Genomic DNA, 17,966 nt, shown 5'->3' with positions numbered 1-17,966 from the left:
TATGAGCCATCTACACATGGTTGGAAATGCTTTTACATCAGAAAGTCTCAGTTTATTTAGTTTGAGAATGTTTGTTTTCAGTTGCAGAATCTAAATGTACATGTAATTATTCTCAAATAAAGGAAACAAACGTTTCCAAAATGAAAGTGAGGTGAGATTGTTGACACACTACTGGTTCCACCAGTTGGTTAGGGTTGGTTCCTCTAGCTCCAGTCTACAGATACTATTAACTATTCACCACCAGGAAAACAAAGACTCTTTATTTAAATAATAAATGGGAAGGAACCTATAACCAACTTTAAAGAGAGAGAGAGAGAGAGAGAATGTTGCCTAAATTCTAAGGTTTTACCATTTCTATCAAAGAAAATATGATTATACATGTCCTCATGTCATTGTCATAAAAAGTAAACTTCCTTTCTTTCCTAATTTATAACAACGAGTAAATTAAGTTTCTTTCTTTTCTTTCTTTCTTTCTTTCTTTCTTTCTTTTCTTTCTTTTTCTTTTTTTCTTTTTTCTTACTTTCTTCTTTCTTTTTCTTTTCTTCTTTCTTTCTTTTCTTTCTTTCTTTTCTTTTTCTTTCTTTCTTTCTTTTTTTCTTTCTTTCTTTCTTTTCTCTTATGTCATATAAAAAAATAAACTTTCCTTATTTTAGATGTGATGAAGAAAGGCAGATGATGCCAAAACTTATGTTTCATGAATCATTTTCATATTATTAATTGTGATTAATAGACTTGAGGAGGCATTTATGTTAAATATCACGTATATCGTCATATATTATGTGTCAAATACCCACTATTTATTGGACTTCATCATGAGCTCATTCCTTATATTAATTACATTACAATAAAAAAACTGAAAATGTCATTTCAGATTATTCATGTTTGGCAAATAAATGGAAATTTAAGAAACCTCTACATTTTATACTATAAATACAGTATATAACTATAGCCATACATTCCATAATAACAATAGGCTGAAAAAAGGTGCAACATAAAGCTGTGTTTGACAGACAGTTCTGACCTTGTTTTATTTCACGTACTGTTGTGAAACACGTTCTTATGTTCCACCCACTTTACTGTGTCCTGTATTTAAGAAACAAATATGTTCAAGGAGGCTGTTTGTAATTCAACCTGTTATTAAAACATCACAATTACAATAACATGATCAATGATCAATATTTCATGTCAGCATTAGAATTACTAGTGCCGTGCCCATAGGAAATATGTATATATTTAGCACTGTAATATAGGCTAGCATACATCTGCAGCCTCCTGAGAGAAAAAGAGCTAGAACTAGAACCTAGAACTTTCTTCTGTTGATTCTTGTTTTTTATTTATTTTTTCTTCACTAATCAATTGATCTTTTTGTATAGTGACACTTCACAGAAAGTCAACATTGAGCTGTTCTAACTTGTTCTGAGTTACCATGACTACCTGTCAACATCAGCTCTTAAAATTGTCCGCTCCCGTAGGGCGTTCAACCAAATCCGACGTTGCACACCATTGACCTAAGCAGCAGCCATGTTGAAAGTCTCAGCTCTGTCTGTCTCTAAACCGCAGAGCTATTTGAGCCACAGACACACAGACAGACAGACATTCCTTGCTTTATAGATAAATAAATAGATAGATAGATAGATAGATAGATAGATAGATAGATAGATAGATAGATAGATAGATAGATAGATAGATAGATATAGATAAATAGATGTGTTGTGTTGTGTGTTTTTGTTATTGTTTGATATATTTTTCTCTTTTTTGTCAATTTTTCTTGTTTTGTGTACTTTTATTTATTTTTTGACATTTTGTATATTTTTCTCCACTTCCAGGTTTTTTTTTTTTTTCTGATGGTTTGTGCTTGTTTGAGTCCTTGAGTGTTTGTTGCTTTGTTTGCTTTTGGAGTCACTTTTTTTGTAGTTTTGCTGTCGTTTTGTATTTTTTTTTTTTTTAGTTATATTTGTGCACATTTGTTGACGTGTGTTTTTTGCAGCTTTTCTGTCGTTTCTGTATATTTTGGTTCTTGTTTTGTGTATTTTTTGTTGTTTTTTGTGTTGTTTTTTTCATGCTTTTTGTGATTTTGGACTAATTGTGTTGCAAAATATAATCTTTCACTACTTTTTGCTATTTGTCTTTGTTGCGTGTAATTCTGTTGTGCATTTGTGTATTTCTCTGTCATTTTGTGTCTTTTTTTTTTTGCAGATTTTTGTGCATTTTAATTTTCTGTTATTTTGTGTCTTTTAGAGTTATTTTGTGCATTACATTTTTGGGGCAGTTCCCTATGTCTGTCCTACAGGTTTTTGAATGGGGGTTCATCACCAGGCTGTAAAAGGAGTTGTGCAGCAGGGCGACGTCTACACCATCCAATAAAACAGTAAAAAGTGTGCCCTCTAGTGGCAAACATTGGTACTTTACACAGTTCCACCTGATGTACTGTCATTATTAGACATGACTCATCATATGTTCAGTGTTTATCTATTTCAATGCCCTGCATCAGATTCTAATGAAAATCTTCATGTACAATTGTGTATATCGCCATAAAACCAGCAGAATGTGTGTTTGTCTCATTACATACAAACCAGGGTGACTTGCTGTAAACAAACAGTAGTTTTTATTCAAGATTAAACACAGACGACCACAGAATAGATGAACAGGCATTGTTTATCTAAACGAGGTTGTTTTTTTTCCTGCTGCTCTCCTAGAAATCCTCACGTAAAGCAAAGCTGATCAATTCTACTGATCAATAAAGTCTTGTATGTATGTATATGTGTTTTATGCATATAGACACGACGATAGCTACATATGGATATCGATTATGTACACGAGCTGTTTGTTTTCTGCTTTTTAAGTCTTGCATCCCATTGAAATGTCAGAATATTAGAAGTCAGTGTCCAAAAGTGTTAAAATAAACTATTAATACTAATGTGAACAAATGAGCAAACCTTCTGATTGGAGGGCAGTGTTTTCAGTGTGACATCATCATCATCATCATCATCATCATCATCATCATCATCATCATCAATCAGTAGCAGGCGCACAGAGAAAAAAAGACAACCTGGTCTAATAAAAAAACAAATGAACCAGACAAAGGCACCAACATTACACAGATGTAGTTATTTTTTCCTTTTAAAACACACACACATCAAATACAATATCTTGCCTTTGCAAAGAGGCCATAGGAAAAAACAAACCAAAAGAAAAACCAAACAAAGCTGCAAGATGTACGATTACATTTGAACTGCACACATGGGAGTCCTAGCCTGGGTTTTTTGTTCTTCATCCACACCTGCTGACCTCCTTCTGGAATGTGAGAAGGAACCATTTTCTCTGTAAAGAGTGCACGTACAATGGTCTGAACCAGGCAGAACAGTGTCCTCCATGTACTGCAGTTTGACTAAGACACAATAAATAACAACAGGCTGGAGCTACAGGTGGAGCATCGTAGAAGAGAATACACAGGATTAGCACCCACTTCAGAAGTTGTGAAGCTGCGACTTTGACATTAAACGTGTGTGACAAAAGAAGGGTGTTGATACTTCTGAGCCATTTTTAGTTTGAAGGACAAGAGCTTAAAAGTGATTTTTTTCACTGAATTAAGGGCGAAATGTTCATTAGGAACACATTTGGGAAATAATATGTCTGGGTCCAATACTGAAAATATGTACCACTAAAATCAAGTGTGAGCAGCACTTTTCCCTCTTCTTTCCACTCCGTTACCATCAACCGTATCCATGGAAACCCCAAGACAACTCTTGATGTCCAAATTAAAAAAAAAAAAGGTCAATGAAGGACATTCGGTATTACAACGTTTTTAGGCACTAAAATGTTTTCCGTTCCACTCCGTTTCTTTTCGTGGGAACGGTAATGACCTTGGTTATTCAACCCCATGTTAAAACAGAACATTTTGGAAGAATTCAACACTAATATGTTAAGGTTTTAATTTATTCAGAGAACTGTACATTAACAGGAACCACTGAGTTGTACCTCAGCGTGTGATGGCTGTGACTAACTTTCATGTTGTCCACTCCACTGTGTTAAAATAAAAAAAAGGTAACGGAGTGGAAAGACCATCATTCAACCCACAGTTGACAGTAATCCAGGGGCTATCTGATCTGGGGTTGGGGTTGTGAGCTTTTCAATTACAGAAGACAATGTGTCAGAGTGTTGACGTTTTTAGCAATAACTTCAGAAAGTCACAAACCATCATTGAATTTACACAAGCTCCTTTTGTATAACTCCAGAGAAATTGGGAGTTTTGTGTTCTCCATTTACGCTCAGCTCTTCTACAATTCACATTTGACATTACAGACTTTGTATCAAACTCATCCAAGGGTTTATTAACTGTCCCAGCACTCAAGGTTATGTCATAATTTTGCCCAATGCAATCATGTACCCAGCACCCCATTAGCCGTTCCTGCTAATATATAAATAAGCTACTTGTAAGGCTAGTGACAAAAAAAGTCCTTCAGTATCTGGGTACTACAGTAAGAGGTCAAACCTCTCAATATTAATGGTCCAACATGATTATTTATTTGTATTATTTGCAGGGACCAAAGTCTACAGACAAATGAGTCGGGGTTAAATTGGGAGTTAACAGGACAAAAAGTCATCAGTCAATTTACAGCATCATCGTTCACTTTTATTTTGGTTCGTAAAAGGGACAAAAGCCGTCTTTTTTCTCTGAGCTCATTCCTTGTCCCATTTTTCTAAGAGAAAGATTCCCAGATTAACCCCTGGATGTACTGTACATACATTCACATGATTGCGATAGCGTGTGATGATGATGATGATGATTTGAAAGAGCAAACAAGTGAGAATTCAAACAATTTGCAAGGCTTCATGCAGTGCTACCACTGTAAGATTACATTGAGTGTAATAAATTTACCTAGGCTTCTTTAATCTTTGTGAGATACTCATGTGTATTTAATCCAAATTATATTAATAAAAAACAGCACTGCAAACTACATTTACAGCAGTAAAAATGAGTGTAAGCACATGGTCTAAGGCAGTGGTTCTCAACCTTTTCAGGGTTATTTCATGGGTTCAAAGTGACCAAAAATGGTGGAAAAGGTGGTGAAATGGGATTTCAAAAACCACAGAAATTGGCTAAAAGTTGCAAATGAGAGTGGAGAGAGAAAAAGAGGTAAAAAGGGTCCAAAGTGTCAATATTGGACAAATTCGTAGGGACAAATATTTAAACTGGAAAATCGTGAATGTGGTTAAATTGGCCAAAATAAGCATGAAATATGGTGAAAAGATCTTAAAAGGGACGATAATGGGTCAACATATGCAAAATTAGGTGGGAAAAGGGTTTATAAGTGCCAAAAATGTATTGAAAGTGGAAAAACGTACAGAAAAGGCATTTAAATTTCAGAAATGTAGCAAAAATACATTAAAAGCAGTAAAAATATGGCAAGAAAAAGTAATAAAAATAGGTTAAAATATGGCAAGTTTGATGTAGTTGCAGAAAAATTGTAAAAATAAGCGAAAATGGGCTCAAATTGTTAAAAAAATGTTTAGTTTCTTGAAGGCATCTGGTGACCCCCCCCGCCCAGTGTCTCACAACCCCAAATGGGGTCCTGACCTCAAGGTTGAGAACCCCTGGTCTAAGAAAGCAAACAAACATGACTGCAAAATGAAGTCCTGTGATCATTTCACTCATGCACTTTACGGTTGGTGATGATAAAAAATAAACCAGAAAAAAACAATAAATACATTGTATAAAACATAATTTCATATCAATATATTAAAATACTATTTAAAATAATATCTTAGACAATATTGCAATATGAAATTGACCGATAAATAGTTGGTAGGCCTAGAGAGAGGAAATATATCTATATATAATTATAATTATTATTTATTTGTGTTCATAATTGCATGTTTTTATCTTTTGTTTTGAATGTTCCAGGTTTTTCCCATTGGGTGTCAGTATCAGTCCAATCCAGAGAGAAAATCCAACAGTAAGAACAACAAACGTACAGTACACAGTCCCATAATAAAGATACAGAAATACTATATAAATGTCAAGACAGAAAAATAGAAAAATATCAATAGAAATGAAAAGTCAAATACATATTAAAGAAAGTATATTGAGAGAGAAAAAGTGGACTGGAGTCTTTGTGGTCGTTTGTCGGAGTTGGAGCATTTGAATCGGCTCTCGTTGTTACATCGGCTTTTGTTTTAGTTTTTTCTGTTTACGTCTGTAAATATAGACACATGCAATGACACACATACGATGTACATAACAGGACATCCTCACGTCTCAGACTGAGGTATCAGGTACTGTAGCAGGAAAACCTGGGTCACGTATCAGACCAAACACATCTGACTTAGTTTTGCTGATTCATGAGTCATCTGGTTTGACAACTGATGCTGTATCATGTGATGGAGGTTTTGCTGAGTCATGACTCCATTTGGTCTGGTTGATAAATGACAAATGTTTTCCTGATAGCTCACTCTGAGACCTGAGGATGTGCTATAAAGTCCACCCTACACACACACACACACACACACACACACACAGAGCTCACATGACCGTGCAGCATTTGCAGGTCTGTTTCTTCTCTTTCTCCTTCTCTCCATCCTTCTCTCCTCCTCCTCCTCCTCCATTGGTTGTCTCCTTCTCTGCCATGCTACCGTTGGGCGGGGCTTGCTCGTCTGTGGCTCCGCCCCCCTTGGCGTCCCCGTCCTCGATCACTACGAACTCGGCCTTGACGTTCCCGTGGGTGTCCTCCAGGCCCCGGGCCGTGCGGTTCTCCTCCTCCTCCTCCACCGTCTTGTAGCCCATGAAGACCAAGGTGACGGGGTTGTCTGCACTGGCCTGGTCTGGGCTGGGCCCCAGCAGCTTGGCCTCCATCCCCGTCACCTCTCTCTTTGGGGTCTGTCCAGAGCTCTGCACCACTCCGTTCTCACCTGCAGGGGGCGCCACAGCATCATAGAGAGGTTAATGATCAATTACTGATCCAATAGATCAAATTTAATTAAAAAAAAAGGCTAATATTAGCTCATGGCCTCCGTATGACACAGGTGTAATGATGATAGCGTTGCCATGGTTTCTCTGAGTTATGAGGCGTTGCCATGGATACAAGCTATTATACCTCCATTTTCCTTGGCAACGCCCTTATTAGCTGGACCGCCTGTCTCCAGCTCTTCGATCTCCTGCTCCAGCTGTATCAGAAACACACACACACACACCACACACACACACACACACACACCACACACACACACACACGCACACACACACACAACACACACACACACACACACAGATTTTTATGAATAAAATAAAGTCCTTGTGTTAAAAATCACAGGAAAAGAAACTAATATGCAACATGCTTCTTATTTTTGTAGCTCTAATGTGGATCACAGGAGAAACGCTTGTTTATTATGTGTGTAGATGTTAGCTGGTGGCTAATAATAATAATAATAATAATAATAATAATAATAAAAGAAAACACCAATGAGGGAAATGAAACTAGAGATGGGTAACATTATCGGCCCATGAACATTATCGGACATTATTAGCCATAAAATATGAAATCGGTTGACATTAGCATCAGTTTTTCACATATATTGAAAAACCAACATATGTTGTTTGATAAAAACACTTTTTCCATTCCTAAAGTTGAAGACGTTTTCTTTTTTGCACATGTTTATTTGCAGACTCTAAAATGCAGAAAACAACAGCAAAGATATAAAAAAAACAACAAAAACACAGGAAATAATTATAAAAATGAACAAAATGTAAATACAGAATAATGACAAGATGATATACAAAGTAACAACCAAATGTTACACAAAAATGCAGTTAAGGAAAAGAAAAATGATAGAAAAATATATAAAATGGCAACAAAAACACAGAAAACTAAAATATACAAAAAGGCAGAGATATATGCCAAGCTACACAAAATAAAGCCAAAAACAAAATGAAACAATGAAAATACAGAATCATGACAGAAAATATAGAAAATAACAACCAAAAATACATAAAATGACTTCTAAAACAGACAAATACACAAACTGGCCCTGCTTAGATAAAAGTTTCCTGTCTCTGATCAACAAAGAGCCAATGTGGTTGAACAATATCTAATTCAAATAGCAGTTACAGTATATAAACTAGTACTAGTAATCACTACGAACTAATCAATGAAAGTTAAAATAAGAAGATTATTCAGAGCCGATCTCAAAGAGGATTCTGACCTGAGGATGACCTGCTCCAGTAGTTTGGTTTTCACCTCGTCCTCATGGAGACGCTGCTGGGTTTCTTCTTCTGCTGGAGCTCCATCTAACAACCAGCGCTCCCTCAGCGCCTTCGACTGTGGGGACACAAACAACGGGACATGGTTAGATACAGTGTGAGCTAAAAATATGTTCATTACCCTTAAATAATCACATCAAATCTCTCTTTATGTTGCATTACATTAAAACATTAAAGAACAGTCATGTGGACCCTAAAAAAATAGGGTTTAAAGTGACCAAAAATGGTGGAAAAAGGTGATGAAATGAGATTTAAAAACCACAGAAATTGGGCAGAAATGAACAGAAAAAGGGTTTAAAATGTCAATATTAGGACAAATCATTTAAACTGGCAAATAATGGGCATGACAAATCATGAATGTAGCAAAAGATGTTAAAAGTGAGAATAATGGGTCAAAATATGTGACATTAGGTGTAAAAGTGGTGGAAAGGTTTTATAAATGTCTGAAAAGTGGAAAAAATGTGCAAAAAAAGCATTAAAATGGGATCAGAATCAGAATCAACTTTATTGGTCATGTAATGTATGTTATACACATGAGGAATTTGAAAATAGCTTCAAATATAGTGAGTTTGGTGTAGATGCAGAAAAAGGGTGAAAATCAAATACATTTTCACACAATTACACGTTCATTTCTGTCCTGCAGTTAAAGTTCATATCAATGCAAATACTTGGCATTGTTTGAGGTTAAATATAAACGCAACTGTTAAAGCGCGTAATAATAAAAAGTGAAAGCCTGCCAACACGTAGTAAAGAGGTCCTCATTATGAAAATGTTTGGGTGGACAATGTGAACATGTGAATTCCTCATGATGGAAGTCATTCCTGAAGAAAACTCCCCCATTTTCTCCTGTTTCTGTTCATCATAAAGTTCATGAACTTTTACAGGCCAGTGAACGTGTGACGTTAGCCGTTCTTTTCTGTATCTGCTTTGTGTTTTCTTTCTGTTGTTGTTTCTCATTGAGTAACTCTAGGTAACTCTAGTCCAGACGTTTGCAGCTGCACACAGCGTCCCAGCACACACACATACACACACATGTAATTTAATACGCTTTATTCCTCGGCCCCTGCATTCTGCACTGGTCTCTGGAGGCTGTGCATCTAAACCTGTCTCTCTCTCTCATTCTCTCTCTCTCTGCCACGCCCCCCCCCACCCCCAATGTATGACATCACTTTATGTGCTCACTCACACGTTTTGCAACCACACACACACACACACACACACACACACAGAGAGAGAAGAAGAAGTTATGTCTCTCTACATTGTTCTTTGGAATAAAAACTGCTAGTGTAGCAGACAAAGGTCGGAACTGGGATAACACACACACACGCACACACACACACACACACACACACACACACACACACACACACACACGCACACACACACAGAGAGAGAAGAAGAAGTTATGTCTCTCTACATTGTTCTTTGGAATAAAAACTGCTAGTGTAGCAGACAAAGGTCGCAACTGGGATAACACACACACATACACGCACACACACACACGCACACACACACACACACACACACACACGCACACACACACACACACACACACACACACACGCACACACACGAACAGCTGTAAGGACAGCAAATCTTGTACAATCATGTACAAAGTTTGCACATATGTAATAATGGGCCCCATTCATATATTGATATGTGTCAATAATTCAGCACCACCAACCGTCATAATATATAATAATATGATTTTAACTACTGTACACAACAAGCCTGGGATAAAAAACACAAACTAGAGGAAATGTGATGCTGTTACTTTACATATATTGATAAAACAGAAAAATGTTGAAATTGCTCATTTTCCCGCCTAATATTTGGCCCCTGAACTAAAATATGTTTGACACTCCTGATATGTAGTGTTTGGTTTAAACTTTAGATGCTGAGGATATTTACAGTAATTGTTTCTATTCTGCTGTAAAACCTGTAAACTTGTTTTTCTATTATTGTTCTACTTTTTAGAGAAATCCTCCTTAAAAACTGTAAAACTTTGTTTCACAGTCACGTCTGTTTTTGAGAGCAGGATGAGTTGGATTTAATGACACGGCAGTAAAGGTAGTTACTGTGTGTGTGTGTGTGTGTGTGTGTGTGTGTGTGTGTGTGAGATGAAAAAAGGGGGTGTGGTGGGTGTAAGGCCCGTTTCCTGTGGGTGGGAGTGAGACAAAAATCTGTTTCCTCAGCCAGAGCCCCCTCATTGTTCAGGGCTTTTGTGTTCTTTAGAAGCTGCACACACACACACACACACACACACACACACACTGAAAATAGCCAGAGTGGGAGCGTACGAGGGCGAGAACGCAGGTCACTTTAAGCTAGGACGTGTGTGCGCAGGCGCTACATACCTTCACCTCTGCTCTTATTCTTATCTCTGACAGTTAAAATAGCTTTGATAACGCCGACACTCTGCTCTGTTAGCATGAACACACCACGCATATGTGTGTGTGTGTGTGTATCAACAGCATGTGTGTTATCTGATTCATTCTGAACATTCTGTTTAGTGTAACTTAGTGTGTGTAACGTTATACTCCCACGTACGACACACTGTACACTACTACTGAAAACATGCACAGGCAGCACGAGTGAGATGAAGGTAACGTACTATTCATACTAAGTTTGACGTCTAAATGTGTGTTTGAGTATGTGAGAAATACCAGGATGTATACTATATGGACACATTGTTTAAGTATGCACAGTGTGCACACTAGTCATAGGCTGTGTTAGAAATGTCACACTCTGCACTACACACTACACACACACACACACACACACATACACACACACACACACACGTACACACTACACACTACACACTCAATGAGTATATACTGCCTACTGTATACTATAGTATGTACTGCCTACTGTATACTATAGTATATAATGTCTACTGTATACTATTGTATGTACTGTCTACTGTATACTATAGTATATACTGTCTACTGTATACTATAGTATATAATGTCTACTGTATGCTATAGTATATACTGTCTACTGTATACTATAGTATATAATGTCTACTGTATACTATAGTATATACTGTCTACTGTATACTATAGTATGTACTGCTTACTGTATACTATTGTATATACTGTCTACTATAGTATGTACTGTCTACTGTATACTATCGTATATACTGTCTACTGTATACTATAGTATATACTGTCTACTGTATACTATTGTATATACTGTCTACTGTATACTATAGTATGTACTGCCTACTGTATACTATTGTATATACTGTCTACTGTATACTATAGTATGTACTGCTTACTGTATACTATTGTATATACTGTCTACTATAGTATGTACTGTCTACTGTATACTATCGTATATACTGTCTACTGTATACTATAGAATGTACTGTCTACTGTATACTATAGTATATACTGTCTACTGTATACTATAGTATATACTGTCTACTGTATACTATCGTATATACTGTCGACTGTATACTATTGTATGTAATGTCTACTATATACTATAGTATGATTAGGATGATGAGCGTTCGCAGTGAAGTATACTTCCAAGTTTCCCAAGATGCATTTGGAACCTACTGTATAATTGCAGTTTTCTAGTTTGACTATATGGAAAAATACAATATTGTTTCTATTAATATATATATATATATATATATATATATATATATATATACTATGTATATATTTTATAGCTTATTTTGTTTTAAAAGCCTTGTTTTAGGTGTCGCTGCTTTCAATACTTTTCAGAACAGAATTAAAAGCACAAGTCACACTAAAGAACTCACTCACACATGCTGTCTGTTGTCTCTGTGGTCAGACTTTATTTGAATTAAAAACATATTAAGTTTTGCTTCATATAGCCCAGCCCTACTACACCAGCTTCAACCAAAAAGTGAAACATCTGCTTTTCAAAATAATTGTAAATAGGGCTCTTATTTTGAAGTGAACAGGAAGTGTAGTCAGTAGACCAATAGAGGGTCTCTGAAAATGTGTGAAATGTGTGAATGAAATATGTCTCCGTGAGTTTTATGGATCAAATGAGCACATCTGTGTATGTGTGTGTGTGTGTGTGTGTGTGTGTGTGTGTGTGTGTGTGTGTGTGTGTGTGTGTGTGTGTGTGTGTGTGTAAATGTGTGTGTGTGTGTGTGTGTGTGTGTAAATGTGTGTGTGTAGACCTTTAGATGCTGGAGCTGCCGTCTGTCGTCATCCAGTTGCCTCCGTTTGTTTTCTATCTCAGTCTGCTTTTTCCTTTTCTCCTGCACACACACACACACACACACACACACACACACACACACACACACACACACGCACACACACACACACACGCACACGCACACACACAACTATATTAATACATATAATATTAAAATATATTATTATTTATTATATTATACATACATGACATATTGTGTAATATAATGTATTACAATATCAGGATAATATTAAATATTAATTTAGCCTCACATGCATGTTTCTGCCAAAATATCAGAATTTATTTTCTATAATATAAATATGTATATGACACAGACTAAACCCTCACATTTCCACCGTGTTTCTGGGCTAATGTTAGCGTTAGCATGTGTAGCTAACGGCTGGATGACAAATCTCAGAAAAAACCTGACGTATTTATTCTGTATGAACGGGAAATTAATAACAATAGTTAACTGCATTAACTGTATTCATGTTTGGAATGTAGAACATTTACAGCCTGTAAAGATGATAAAACAGAAACAAAATGTAAAACAGAACATTTTTATATAGTTTGATGTATAACTGATATACAGTATGTGAGGCACTAATCCAAGCAAAAAGCAACACATTTCTTTCAACAATTTCAGACTAAAAATGACATCGTGTAATATCGGATGCTCTAAAGGGCCGGATTTGGCCCCCCGACCTTGAGTTTGACACATGCTGTAAATGAAACTCAACACTCCTGGTGCTATATCATATGATTACAGTCATTTTTAAACATTTTTCAAATTTCTTACTAAATCCTTAAATTTTCTTCAAATTATGACATAATATTTCCTTTAATTAAATAGAAATTGGTCATAAAATGTAGGAAATGAAAAGTGTAAATCCTGATATCTGTCACTTATTGATTGGATATTATTGGTTTCTTACATATTTTGTGTAAACTTGGGAACAATAATAATGTTGAAATGACCAGTTTTCCAGCATATAATCTCAGATTAAACTGATCATATTTAGATCTTTAAATAAGTTACTTTCTTCTTCTATCAGAACATTTCTACTATAAATTAATTTCTGGGTATTAGACTAGGTTAAGATGTAATGATGCTCGCATGAAATGAAAATGTAGAAATAGTGAGCTAGAGAGAGAGAGGAGCCACAGCTGTAGCTACAGCATTAGTGTCTGATGTCCCCAATGGGTGGAGGAGATGTATCTAAAAGGTCATTAGGACGAGAACCAGTGATGTGTTGTTTCTGAAGCGTCAGCGTTGGCCTGACGTGCACTCATCAGCGTCTGAGGTTGAACTTACAGCGATGGCCTGGAGTCTCTCCTCTTGTGACACCTCAGCCATCCTGGAGAAGAAGAAGAAGATGTTTTATACTCTACGTATAACCATCAGTTTAGATATATAGAGAAATAAATATTATAATGTAATAATAGGCAGTTTGTTGATATAATCACCAAAAATCTTGATATCAAATCAATAATATCAGTTAATTTCTTCATTTATCAAAGGCATTTGACACATTGAATTGTACAATTATTTTAAATTAATTATACAATTATGGATTAAAGATGTTGCTCTACAAAATGAGCAAAAAAAACATATAAAACTGCCAAAAACAACCCAAAAAACTACCAAAATAACAAACTTATACAAAACAACTACAAAAACAACAGAACACTATACAAAATAATAACGGATATACACAAAATGAGCTAGAAAATAAAATACACAAAAACATGCAAAAAATAACAGCATTTGTGTATTTTCTGGATTTTTTAAAATTTAAATATTTATATTTTTACTTATATAATAAAGAAAAATGTGTCTACTACCCACAATATGGCCTGAATACAAAAAGATGACTTTGATACAATAAAAAAATAAAACTTTTCAATGGATAAAAATCACTTGAATCAAAAAAAACATTTTTTATCAAAGAAAAATGATTAAATCAGTTATATCGGTTACATCAGTTATATTTTTGTTTAGAGCACTAAACAGAAATATAACTAATGTCCCAAAATCAAATAAAATAACATAAAAATACACAAAACAAGCTAGAAAATAAACAAAATTGCAGAAAATTATTAACAAAAAACTAGCAAAAAACTCAAATATACAAAACGACTACAAAAACAACAGAACACTTGACAAAATGATATATATTGATATATTGATAGAATACTGTAGATATTATGTTGAATGTATGTAACCAATGTGTTAATAATAATGGGTCAGTTTATTTCATCTCTACTGTTGCTGACTATTGTTCTGTGTTTGACTAAAGTCACATGATCAAACCTTGTCTAACATTCCACACAACAAAATAAGTCATAAAAGTATTATTATTATTTATTATTTATTATTATTATGATTCCTGCTGATATCGCATCGTATCGATATTGGTATCGACCAATACCAAAGGCCACCATATCGGTATCGTATCAGAAGTGAAAATGTTGTATCTGGACAAACAAAAATATACAAAATGAAAAATGAAAACAAAAACAAACAAAATAATTGTTTGTTTTGATCTGTTGCTTTGTAAATGTAAATTGTTTGTTCTAACATCTGTTCTAACATCTGTTCTATCAACTGTTCTAACATCTGTTCTAACATCTGTTCTAACATCTGTTCTACATCTGTTCTATCAACTGTTCTAACAACTGTTCTAACATCTGTTCTAACATCTGTTCTAACAACTGTTCTAACAACTGTTCTAACATCTGTTCTAACATCTGTTCTACATCTGTTCTATCAACTGTTCTAACAACTGTTCTAACATCTGTTCTAACAACTGTTCTAACATCTGTTCTACATCTGTTCTATCAACTGTTCTAACAACTGTTCTAACATCTGTTCTACATCTGTTCTATCAACTGTTCTAACAACTGTTCTAACATCTGTTCTAACATCTGTTCTACATCTGTTCAATCAACTGTTCTAACAACTGTTCTAACATCTGTTCTAACATCTGTTCTATCAACTGTTCTAACAACTGTTCTAACAACTGTTCTAACATCTGTTCTACATCTGTTCAATCAACTGTTCTAACAACTGTTCTAACAACTGTTCTAACATTTGTTCTACATCTGTTCTAACATCTGTTCTTCATCTGTTCTATCAACTGTTCTAACAACTGTTCTAACATCTGTTCTACATCTGTTCTATCAACTGTTCTAACAACTGTTCTAACATCTGTTCTACATCTGTTCAATCAACTGTTCTAACAACTGTTCTAACATCTGTTCTAACATCTGTTCTAACAACTGTTCTAACAACTGTTCTAACAACTGTTCTACATCTGTTCTATCAACTGTTCTAACAACTGTTCTAACATCTGTTCTATCAACTGTTCTAACAACTGTTCTAACATCTGTTCTACATCTGTTCTATCAACTGTTCTAACAACTGTTCTAACATCTGTTCTATCAACTGTTCTAACAACTGTTCTAACATCTGTTCTACATCTGTTCTATCAACTGTTCTAACAACTGTTCTAACATCTGTTCTACATCTGTTCTATCAACTGTTCTAACATCTGTTCTATCAACTGTTCTAACAACTGTTCTAACATCTGTTCTACATCTGTTCTATCAACTGTTCTAACAACTGTTCTAACATCTGTTCTACATCTGTTCTATCAACTGTTCTAACAACTGTTCTAACATCTGTTCTACATCTGTTCAATCAACTGTTCTAACAACTGTTCTAACATCTGTTCTAACATCTGTTCTAACAACTGTTCTAACAACTGTTCTAACATCTGTTCTATCAACTGTTCTAACAACTGTTCTAACATCTGTTCTATCAACTGTTCTAACAACTGTTCTAACATCTGTTCTACATCTGTTCTATCAACTGTTCTAACAACTGTTCTAACATCTGTTCTACATCTGTTCTATCAACTGTTCTACATCTGTTCTATCAACTGTTCTACATCTGTTCTATCAACTGTTCTAACAACTGTTCTAACATCTGTTCTATCAACTGTTCTAACAACTGTTCTAACATCTGTTCTACATCTGTTCTATCAACTGTTCTAACAACTGTTCTAACATCTGTTCTATCAACTGTTCTAACAACTGTTCTAACATCTGTTCTACATCTGTTCTATCAACTGTTCTAACAACTGTTTCTAACATCTGTTCTACATCTGTTCTATTCAAACTGTTCTAACAACTGTTCTAACATCTGTTCTATCAACTGTTCTAAACAACTGTTCTAACATCTGTTCTACATCTGTTCTATCAACTGTTCTAACAACTGTTCTAACATCTGTTCTACATCTGTTCTATCAACTGTTCTAACAACTGTTCTAACATCTGTTCTACATCTGTTCTATCAACTGTTCTAACAACTGTTCTAACATCTGTTCTATCAACTTGTCTAACAACTGTTCTAACATCTGTTCTACATCTGTTCTATCAACTGTTCTAACAACTGTTCTAACATCTGTTCTACATCTGTTCTATCAACTGTTCTAACAACTGTTCTAACATCTGTTCTAACAACTGTTCTAACATCTGTTCTAACATCTGTTCTATCAACTGTTCTAACAACTGTTCTAACAACTGTTCTAACATCTGTTCTACATCTGTTCAATCAACTGTTCTAACAACTGTTCTAACATCTGTTCTACATCTGTTCTATCAACTGTTCTAACAACTGTTCTAACAATCTGTTCTACATCTGTTCTATCAACTGTTCTAACAACTGTTCTAACAACTGTTCTAACAATCTGTTCTACATCTGTTCTATAAACTGTTCTAACAAACTGTTCTAACATCTGTTCTACATCTGTTCAATCAACTGTTCTAACAACTGTTCTAACATCTGTTCTAACATCTGTTCTAACAACGGTTCTAACACTGTTCTAACAACTGTTCTACATCTGTTCTATCAACTGTCTAACAACTGTTCTAACATCTGTTCTATCAACTGTTCTAACAAACTGTTCTAACATCTGTTCTACATCTGTTCTATCAACTGTTCTAACAACTGTTCTAACATCTGTTCTATCAACTGTTCTAACAACTGTTCTAACATCTGTTCTACATCTGTTCTATCAACTGTTCTAACAACTGTTCTAACATCTGTTCTACATCTGTTCTATCAACTGTTCTAACAACTGTTCTAACATCTGTTCTATCAACTGTTCTAACAACTGTTCTAACATCTGTTCTACATCTGTTCTATCAACTGTTCTAACAACTGTTCTAACATCTGTTCTACATCTGTTCTATCAACTGTTCTAACAACTGTTCTAACATCTGTTCTACATCTGTTCAATCAACTGTTCTAACATCTGTTCTAACAACTGTTCTAACATCTGTTCTAACAACTGTTCTAACATCTGTTCTAACATCTGTTCTATCAACTGTTCTAACAACTGTTCTAACAACTGTTCTAACATCTGTTCTATATCTGTTCAATCAACTGTTCTAACAACTGTTCTAACATCTGTTCTACATCTGTTCTATCAACTGTTCTAACAACTGTTCTAACAAC

The 17,966-nt window shown here is 35.1% G+C and overlaps 1 protein-coding gene across 1 annotated transcript in view; it reads right to left on the bottom strand.

Annotated features, from left to right (window-relative positions):
• Nucleotides 1-5,479: 5,479 nt before the first annotated feature.
• palm1b (paralemmin 1b) overlaps nucleotides 5,480-17,966 on the bottom strand; it is a 36,387-nt gene continuing 23,900 nt past the window's right edge. Inside the window, exons 2-6 of the mRNA XM_028438259.1 lie at nucleotides 13,758-13,800; nucleotides 12,423-12,503; nucleotides 8,200-8,315; nucleotides 7,095-7,165; nucleotides 5,480-6,909 (exon numbers count right to left, since the gene is read on the bottom strand). Of these exons, the coding sequence (XP_028294060.1) occupies nucleotides 6,524-6,909; nucleotides 7,095-7,165; nucleotides 8,200-8,315; nucleotides 12,423-12,503; nucleotides 13,758-13,799 (696 nt within the window). The 5' untranslated portion in view covers nucleotide 13,800 and the 3' untranslated portion in view covers nucleotides 5,480-6,523. The remainder of the gene's footprint in view (nucleotides 6,910-7,094; nucleotides 7,166-8,199; nucleotides 8,316-12,422; nucleotides 12,504-13,757; nucleotides 13,801-17,966) is intronic.

Source organism: Gouania willdenowi, chromosome 22 (assembly GCF_900634775.1).
Source record: "Gouania willdenowi chromosome 22, fGouWil2.1, whole genome shotgun sequence".
NCBI lineage: Eukaryota > Metazoa > Chordata > Actinopteri > Blenniiformes > Gobiesocidae > Gouania > Gouania willdenowi.
Note: the sequence above shows the minus strand (reverse complement) of the source record. Positions and strands in the feature narration are given on the sequence as shown.